At 40.3% G+C, this 10,574-nt stretch overlaps 1 protein-coding gene across 1 annotated transcript; it reads left to right on the top strand.

Moving 5' to 3' along the window:
* The first annotated feature begins 852 nt into the window (after positions 1 to 852).
* On the top strand, positions 853 to 10,107 carry LOC129179214 (gastrula zinc finger protein XlCGF57.1-like). The gene is made up of 3 exons (XM_054772154.1): positions 853 to 1,184; positions 7,120 to 7,293; positions 7,426 to 10,107. Exons 1-3 carry the CDS (start codon positions 1,067 to 1,069, stop codon positions 8,865 to 8,867), a joined length of 1,734 nt encoding a protein of 577 aa, XP_054628129.1. The 5' UTR covers positions 853 to 1,066; the 3' UTR covers positions 8,868 to 10,107.
* Positions 10,108 to 10,574: the final 467 nt, after the last annotated feature.

Consider the following 10,574-nt stretch of genomic DNA (forward strand, 5'->3'; position numbering starts at 1 on the left):
GATGTGTGATAGCGATGTTAAGATAAAATGTTGCAACTGTGAAGGTGAACATAGCACCGCATATGCTGGATGTGAAGTCCAAAGACATGCCAAAGAAGTGCAAATTCCACATTCTACAATGGAATGCAAGGAGCTTCATAGCAAACAGACAAGAACTTAAGAAATATATAACAGAACCTGGGAAAATACCTGATATGTTTGCAAGAAACATGGCTTAGAACCCACCTGGATTTTGTGTTGTATGGATATGAATCAGTGACATTTGACAGAAATGAAAACCAACCGGGAGGCTGTGCAACATTTGTGAGGGACGGAATAACATTTAGTAAAATAGCAACTTTAACAGAGGAAAAACATAAAAGAGGAAACGGTTTTAACTACGATGCGGTTTGATCACACTGGGTTAAATAAAACAATGTTTTTGGTAGGTAAATGCAAATGGAAAGTACGGAGTGTAAAAATATCGAACATATTGCTACACTGCAAGAAATATAGGGAAGAGCGTGTAAAGCTAAGGGAAAGGATTACTAACATAGGCAAGGAATGGAGCCTTGAGGGTATTTTAGGAACAGTTGGTGAGGGAGTTAGAGATACACAGAGGGCGGTGATAGAGCATTTGAACGACACAGGACTGTATAATACAGTATAGATAATTATTAGAATATTTTATTATAGTATAATTATTACTATTATTATTCGTAGTAGTATTATTATTTTCCTCTCTCTGTCTCATTATCTGAATTAATATAAAATAAGATACATTGCCCATGTTGCATACTCTTGTACGGTAGGTGTCGGTAAGTACCTTTGAAGTCATGGTTGCAACCCGCCATTAAAACAAAAGAAGAAGAAAAAGCAGACTCGTAGGGCTCGCGCATGCGCGGCACTTATTGCGTTTCCGGTACGTATTGCGTAATGACGGCTGTGTTTCACGTATAAAACAGTTAAACGGGTTCACGGCGAATATAACAAAGAACACCTCAAAATCTCGTCTTTCGTAAAGCTTACGGTACGGAAGTTGAGTTTGGAGCGATACCTGATGTGAAGATTGAAGACGTGATAGAAGATGAACCACTGCTATGCTAAGATGGCGACGTCCATTCAAAGAGAAGGTGGAAGAGAATCAGATCCACCAACTCCCAGCAAATCATCAACGGAGAAAAAGCCCCAAACTGCAGATAACGGTGAGCGAGTTGAAGTTTCTAGCAATGTTTTTTGGAGGATAGCTTAAACCTCGAAAAGAGAGTTGATGAGAATTTAGCCGACCTCGCTGGGAAAGTTAAACAAAGAACTGCTATGATTGTTAGCCTGACAAATGAACTGGTGGGAGGTCGGAGGAGATCACTTGTGCAAAGAAATTTATGATTTGAAAGGGAAGAACAACCCGCTTGATGAGATGTTTCCACACGAGGATGTGGAGGAAAGGAGCATACTGTTGCCGCTAAATGAACAACTGAGAAAGGCTTGGAAACGGACATTATTCAATCACACATTATTTGTATAGCACTTTTTAAAAATAAAACATGTCAAAGCAATCCAGTCTCCAACTCACAGGTAGCCAATGTGCTCAAGCTTTCTGGTTCTTGTGAGTCCGTGAGCAGCTGAGTTTTGAAGTAATTGTAGCTGGTTCATATTTTTCTTCGGAAGATCAGAAAGGAGAGAATTGCAATAGTCACTTCTAGTTGTGATAGAAGTATGCATCAAAGGAACGGTCTCACTCTAGCAAAGTTCCTTCAATGGTCAAAAGTATGTATGTCCGATCTTGGCTTTTTTTGACGATATCCGATACGCCCATATTGTGTAACTCTCAATTTCCGATTCCGATATCAACCGATACCAATATGTGTAACATCACATATCTCCTGACGTGGAATTAACATATATCTGTTGTGAAGCTAATGGATGCAGCATCAGCAATTAGCTTCTAGACGTGGCTGTAAACAACATTGTACAACTCAGGGTTTCCCCTAGGATTTTCTGAAGGTGTGTTGGTGGGCTGCATGGGACTGCCACCGCTGCGTCGTGCCACCGCTGCATGTAACAAGCTGTCGTCAATTGACTACACCTTTTACAGCCTTTTTAAAATTTGCACAATGATAAGGAACACAGTGAGCGTCAACACAAGATGCTAGTGCTGTGACATGACCAAATGCCGACATGGCAGAGGCAATACCAGTGCATGTTTTTCAAAATAAAGCGCAGTGAAACATTTTTTTATGATATTTTCAATTGTTTTCAAACTAATCGTGGTTAATATGTGTGATATATATGTATATTTTTAGCATATGCAGTATATACAGTACATCCATCCATCCATCCATTTTCTATACCGCTTCTTCCTCATTAGGGTCGCGGGGGCATGCTGGAGCCTATCCCAGCTGACTTTATTAATTAAGCATTTTCAAGCATAAAAACTTAAAAATTAAAAAATGCAAATACAGCTTAAGGCAATGCAAGATGTTGATAAACTTAGTCTACTGGCCACTAAGTGTCACTAGTAACACACACCAGACTTGTTTGCCAAGACAGGATTTTCTTCTTTTAAAATGATTTATCTCACAACATACACAATAATAACATAATAATAATAATAATAGTCATCAGGGGCGTATTTAGTCATTTGGGGGCCCAAGGCAAACCCAGTCATTGGGGCCCCTCCACATCCTTTTACTGTTGTTGTTGTTGTTGATGTTGTTGTGTATTTGATTAGGACAGTATATATTGATCAACATGTGAGCAAACACATCACAGCAAATATGCCAGAATTAGCTGCAATACCTGAATTTCATCTGTTGTCCTAAGGCAGGCACCATGAAACACACATTTATCAGTGACTCCACACATAAAACATCATAAAACCCTAAACAGATAAACAAATACACAATGCAGTTACAGACAACATTACACCTGCATAACTTACAAGCCCAGTTACAGTAAACATAAAGCATCCGCTTGGAATGGACGTTACCCATGAGCACAGGACTGCTTTGCATTTAACCACCGTGTTGGTGTTTTCTCAAAGGTTGGGTTATTGTCACAGTTTCTAACATGAGCTGGTAGTGCGTTCCATGACTGTGTGCATCTGAACAACCATTTGGCAAAATTTAGTCCTACGTTGCTGTATGTTACAGTCACCTCTGGTTAGCGATTTAGTATTGACTCGATTGTTATTTTTCTTCTGTATAAAAACCTGTAATGGTGGAGGGGCGAGTCCATTAAGAACCTCATAGACAAGACAGACACCCAAGGCCAAATGTAACATATTATACTTACTAAGAATATTACAATAATGACACTGAAGAGGCTTTCAATCTAAAACTTTCATTGTGTTCTTGAGAACAGTTGTCTCTCTCTCCATCGTGGTTCAAACATTGCTTCCTCACTCTATTGCAGTTTTTCAAAAATGTATTAATGAATGACCGCTGTTTTGTGGTTGACTACAGCCTCTTATTAGTAAAAAAAAAAAAAAAAAAAAAAATGCATATTCAAGCAAATGTTACGTATTCGTGGCCTAAATTAAGCATTTTCAAGCATCAAAATTTAAAAAATACGAATACAGCTTAAGGCAGGGATGCTTACACTTTTTTAGCCTGCAATCTACCTACTACTATAAATATAGAAAGTATATATATTTACTATATTTATTTAAAAAAATATGAGTATGTATTTATGTACATTATACATATACATGCATAGCAGGAGTGCACTTTCTCAGCATGCAAGTACAAGTCAAAATGATCTACCTCTTTCTATAAAACATATAACATATACAAAATGTAACCAGTAAACTCTGAAATTCTATTGTAAATATTCTTGATAAGTATTTCACGTTCACATTTTCAAAGTTTACAGGTAATCAAAGTCGTTGCTATCATAATTCACTTCAATATGGAAATAAAGATAATTACAGTACTGGTAATATGTCAGTCACATTAGCTATGTAACGATCATTAGGGCACACAGTTCATGTATTACATCCAGTTAGCATTTGCTATCAAACATTAGCCATATACAAAAATTTAAAATGATTATGCAAAAACAATGCAGCCCAAGTCAAGGCAACATATTGAAAAGGTTTCACCAATGGCACATTTTTAATTTCATCATGAAATAATAGTTTAAGAAGCCATCGTGTAGAAAACACTGATTTCTGTAGTAGAGTTCATGACGTGAAGCAAAGCCAGTAAACGGTACACTTTTTTTTTACGTAGCTAGCCGGTACAAGTGAACAGATAACTTTAGTTATCTGAGTTAGTTCATCCATAATCACAATCATAAAGATGAAAGTTGCATCTTCGTGTGTAGCTTGAAACGCTGCGGGGGAGCAAGCGTGAATCAGGAGGGGAGCTTAATGTCAGCTGACTGATGTCATATGACAACTACAAAGTGACGTTTACGCGATCGACCCAAACTACCTTGGCGATCTACCGGTAGTTTGCGATCGACGTAATGGCCACCCCTGACTTAAGGCAATACAAGACGTTGTCTGTCACAATATTAACTTTATAATACATCTTGAAGAGACACTCGATAGGTTTTAGTGTGTTCTCTGTTGCATGTGATCAAGTTGTATAGCAATAGATTATGAGTGAAAATCATTGCATGGATAAGCCCCGGTCACACCGCCCGAACGTTGCTGTAGCGTTCCTGGAGCGGTGAAAAAAAAAACACCGCTAGTAACCGCGCACAAAATGGGAAAAAAAATAGAAAACACGGGCGTTGTCCTAGCCGTTGCTTTAGTGTTGGTTTAACGGTAGCGAACGTTGGTTTAGCGGTGACGCGAGCGTCGATAGAGCGGCGTTCTGCGCAAGTGGGCTGGTGGCATCCTCATGACTTGCTGGAAGGCTCGTGGATCCTCATTCGCACACAGTGCCCTCTAGTGTGTCTCTGCAAACACAACAACTGTCACAACAACTGTCTGACCCACACAATTCTTGTTGTGTGTTGTCAACAGCTTGTTTCAATCTGAGGAGGTTCTGATTCTGCTGCTGGACTAGTGCACCAATCATAGCAAGTCTCTCAGCATCCATGGTAGTACAGTTTTACTGTAACTTTGAGCAAATTCGATATAACTGAGGTCTGCACTCAACGGCTATTCCAAATGGGCTCCCTGTATTTATAGCGAAATTATGCCTCCGACACCTCCATACCAACGGCAAACCAAAGTTCATCACCGCAATGGATCGCTGCTTCATCGCTGCTTCAACGCCTGACACCGTTCCAGCAATCCCGTGTCCGCTCGTAAAGCGCTTACAGCCGCTCCAACTAAGTTTTTGCAACGTTTAGTCACCGCCCGGGCAAAGCTGGCGAAGTAGCAGTGGTCCAGCATTCAAGATTTCTGCGTCCACGAACTTCCGTCTAGCGCCGCCAAACTTTGACTGGGCGCTGTTGGAGCGGTGATTAACTTTGCCGTAGTGGAAAATTGCCCGCTCCTCACCGCTGGGAATATTTTGTGCAGTTCAAAACTTTCGGAGCGGTAGGAGGGACCATCAGCGGTGGCCGAGCGTGTACGCCGTTGCCTTAACGGGGGCCAACTTCTGTTAAACGGTGGTGCGCGGTTATGAGCAGTGATGAATTTTTTTTACCGCTCCAGGGACGCTCCAGCAAAGTTCGGGCGGTGTGACCGGCCCTTAAATTTTTGCTGATTCAAAAGTCAGAAAAGGTTTACATGGTTGAAGGTACAGTAAATTTGATTGTATTTGTGATTTCTTTTAACATGTTACTTAAATGATAGTTTTTGCATTTAACTTTATTATTAAGGGAGAGAAAACAACATCCAAAGAACTGCAGGCCTCACTTGCCTTAGTTAAGGTCAGTGTTGATGACTCCACCATAAGAAAGACACTGGGCAAAAACGTTCCAAGACGAAATCCACTGCTGAACAAAAACAACATTAAGGCTCGTCTCAATTTTGCCAGAAAACATCTTGATTATCCCCAATACCTTTGGGAAAATACTCTGTGGTCTGATGAGACAAAAGTAGAATTTTTGGAAGGTGTGTGTCCCATTGCAGCTGGCGTAAAAATGAGGCTATAATTCAGGAAAAGAACATCATACCAACAGTAAAATATGGTGGCGGTAGTGTGATGGTCTAGTGCTTTTTTGCTGCTTCAGGACCAGTAGCCCGTTGCACAAAAGTAGGATTCAGACATCCATGATAAATGACAGAGCTGAGCTCAACCAACCCAAAACAAGAGTGTCTCTCGGCTTAATTGGTTTCACAAAGCCCAAGCCATGATGAGCAGACATGGATTAATCAATCCATACGAAACCAATCCCAGATCAGTGCACGTACACGGCTTTCTTAAATAGAGGACCTGGAAGACTTGCTGTGATAAATGGACTCATGAATTCTGCTGTCTACCAAAAAATTCTGAAGGAGAATCTCTGACCATCTGTACGTGACCTCAACCTGAAACCAATTTGGGTTTCAGCTTGGCATGGCCCCCAATTTGGGACGATGATCCAAAACACACCAGCAAGTCCACCTCTGAATGGCTGAAGAAAAACAAAATGAAGACTTTGGAGTGGCCTAGTCACAGTCCTGACCTCAATCCTATCCTATCCAAAGCTTCTCAACTAATAGCATGTAGCTTCGTCTTCTTCTACTACAAAGCCATTCAATGACCACAATCACCCTTTGGCGTTGGTAGTAGTGTAGTTCACGGCAACAAAGTTCACTTTCACTTTTACTTCACTTTCATTTGGATTTTGTATTACAGTGCCTTAATTTGTAAAATATTATACCTTTCATTTTATTTTTACTCAATCCTCTTTGGCTCATTTGTTTTTAAATTAAAGTATACCGAGAGATATGTATCTTAAATTAAAAAAACAAAAAATCATAAAATTAGCATTTATTACCAAATAAACACACGCAAAAGTACCAAAAATTGGTACCGTTGAGTACCGGTATCGGTTCCCAGCTACCAGGTATCGGTACCGTATAGGTTCAAATGTCGAAGGTACCCATTCCTAACCCAACTCATGTAAACAGTGAGCCTTCATTCAGCCAAGACACTCAATTAATGGTCATTGAAACGCTACACACATAGAAGAAAGGAGATGTCTCAAGGATCATGTCTGAGTTAAAGTGTTTGTGTTGTTTGACTGCTGCAGACGTCCAGCAGCTGATTGGTTGTCAAGAAGAACGCCCTCCTGAGCCGCAGGGGTGGAGCTCCACTTTGAAGCAGCAAGCTGCACAGTCTCCCCACATTAAAGAGGAAGAGGGGGAACTCTGGACCACTCAGGAGAGAGAGTGTCTTCTCGGACCGGAGGAGGATGCCAAGTCATGTAAACAGTGATCCATCATTATGGCAAAGCATGAAACTAATGACAATGAAACACTACACATACGAGAGTTTCAGGAGAAACATCTCAAGGATCATGCCCGATTTAAAGTGTGTTTGTGTTTGTGTCCTGCAGACATCCAGCAGCTGATTGGTTGTCAAGAAGAATGTCCCACTCAGCTACATGGGGTTAGCTCCACTTTAAAGCAGGAAAATCGAGAGCACACACACATTAAAGAAGAAGAAGAAGAAGAGGAGGAACTCTGGACCACTCAGGAAAGAGAGTGTCTTCTCGGGCCGGAGAAGGCTGATCTCACCAAGTTCTATGTGAAAACTGAAGACCATGAAGACAAACCACCTGAGTCCTCACAGCTTCAGTACAATCAAAGTGAGGATAACAAAGGGGCGGAGCCTCCAGGCAGCAGCTCACCACAACACATGACACCAGAAGCTTATGGAGACTCCTGTGGAGGCTCACAAGCAGACAACTTGTTATCTCCACTATCAGATCGTGACAACACGTCACACTGTCCTGAGGTTGAATACAGGGATAACACCCAAGAACCTTTGAGCAGTGATACAGATTGTGAAGGTGATATGAATATAGACGCAGAGTATAAACGGTCTGAATGCTCTAAAAAGAAGACGGATAAAAAACGTTGGACCTGCTCATTTTGTGCAAGAAGATTTTCTTTTAGGTGCCATTTGACCGAACACCTGATAACACACACAGGAAAAAAACGTTATGATTGTTCTGTTTGTGGTCAAAGAGTCGCTGATCAGTCATCTATGGTACGACACATGAGAACGCACACAGGGGAAAAACCTTTTCGTTGCTCAGTTTGTGGTAAAAGATTTGCTCTGAAGGCTACTGTTCTTTCACACATGAGAACGCACACAGGAGAAAAACCTTTTGGTTGTTCTGTTTGTGGTCAACGTTATGGTCACAGATGCAGTCTGATTCGCCACATGGTAAGACACAGAACAGAAAAACCCTTTAGTTGCTCAGTTTGTGATCAAAGATTCTTTCAAAAGGCACATGAGATATCACACATGAGAATGCATACAGGTGAAAAACCTTTTGGTTGTTCTGTTTGTGGTCAAAGATTCAGTCGAAAGGTCCATGTGGTATCACACATGAGGATACACACAGGAGAAAAACCGTTTAGTTGTTCAGTTTGTGATAAAAGATTCATTCGGAAAGGAGATGTAGTCAGACACATGATAACACACACACGAGAAAAACATTTTAGTTGTTCTGTGTGCGGTCAAAGATTCTCTCTGAAGTCTACTCTGGTATTACACATGAGAACTCACACAAGGGAAAAACCTTTTTGCTGCGCAGTTTGTGGTCAAAGATTCTCTCAAAATACATCTATGGTAAGACACATGAAAACACACACAGGACACAAACCTTTTAGATGCTCAGTTCGTGGTAAAAGCGTCTCACACAAACAAAACATGGTCACAGACATGAGAACGCAAACAGGACACAAACCTTTTAGTTGCACAGTTTGTGGCAAAATTTATTCTGGTAAGAAAAGATTGACAACACACATGCAGACACACAATGGATAATAAACTTTTTACTGGCCAGTTTGTGCAAAAAGATCAAATGTCACAAGTGTAATGTCCCACATGAGAAGCTTCTAGAAACTGGTGGTCTGTTGTGTCTATGATAGCTGATTTCCTCATGAGTTAGTGTGCTGTTCATAACAACAGTGACACAACCTTGATTGGTTGAGGACAGCATTGAGTTTGGACTGAGTCACATTGAGTCACCTTCTTTTGGACTACAAAAGTGTCAGCCAGTGATCATGAAATTGTGTTTGCGTTGTTACAATGTGCTATAATAGTACATGCTCTCAGGGAATAAGTTACCAAGTGTTCTTTCACTTTGCAAAACGTTTAAATCTGCTTGATATAGAAACTGTGCTGTGACAAACAAGATTATGAAGACAGTGACTGGGTGTCCTTTTTTGCTACAAAATGGAATATTTTATTGTATTTCTTAGTAAATGAACAATATGATGCATGGCTATAAAAGGATAGGGATAGCTAGATGAAGCAATGTGACATCAATGTAATTAGACCAAAATAACAAACGTCACACTCTAACATCAGTGGCTCCATGTCCACACCAAGACTCTAAATGGATAGGACTGTCACTGGTATCCACTTGTAGGGTAGTGCCCTGTGCAGGTTTGAGAGCCTTGATGGTGAGCAGAATCCAGAAACACTGCATTCCAAACATGTCCTCGGCACACTGTTAGACCAGTGGCGCAATTAGTGGTGTAACAGTGTGCACAATTAATAGAGGATCCAAAAGACCAGGGCCCGTACTTACAGTACACGCAAGGTATGGTACCTTCTGTAAAAAAAAAACTAGGGATGTCAAAAACCAATATTGTCCAACTCTCAATTTCGGATTATGATATCAACTGATACCGATTTGTGTAACATCACATTTATTTTTCTAAAAAATTGTAAAATTGTTGTCAAGCAATACTCTTAAATGAGCACAGTTGTTTTATTTGCTACTCCACCCATCTCTGAGTAGATAATTAATGTATTACAAATTTAGAATACATTTGTGTTTCTTGTGCCTTGATTTATGTTAATTTTGGAAAGATTGAATTCATTTTTAAAGGGGTATCGTTTAAAATACATGAATTTGCTGATTATTTTGATTCTTATTTTATTGCATTAAAACTACTATATACTGTATACAGTAAAAATAGACTATGGTTTTTCGGCACTACTTTGTGCTCTATGGCTGATGTAATGTGAATTACTACTGTGTTGGGTCAATAAAGTTCTTATTTCCCTCGTATTCACTTGCAGCGCAGCCTTGCCACATCCAATTTGGCGACGATGCTGACGTCTGGCTCAGCGAAGCAGCGTCTATGTGTATGTTTTTGACAGTAGTGCTTCCTTTTTCCTAGCGTGCTTTGCTTTACTGTTGTTGTAAATAGCCGCTAAGTTACATGTTTACAGTTCACATATACTGTAGTTGTCGGTTAGTCTGCATTATTCATTGGTAGTGTCTTGTCTGTTATCTAACTATTACGTTGCTGTGTGATGTTTTTTTTCGCGCTTTCTTTAAAAAACACCTTGAGTAAGACTCGGGTGTGGAATGGTAACCCCCCGCAATTTCGAAGGTGACCTCATTGTTAGTGTTGTTACTCTGCTTGTTTAAATATAGACTTATTCTCACAGACTTCTGAGCAGCACAGTATTAATTTCATGATACAGCAAGGTCAGCAGTGTTGCAAGTTTGCGACC

Source organism: Dunckerocampus dactyliophorus, chromosome 4 (assembly GCF_027744805.1).
Source record: "Dunckerocampus dactyliophorus isolate RoL2022-P2 chromosome 4, RoL_Ddac_1.1, whole genome shotgun sequence".
NCBI classification, from domain to species: Eukaryota; Metazoa; Chordata; class Actinopteri; order Syngnathiformes; family Syngnathidae; genus Dunckerocampus; species Dunckerocampus dactyliophorus.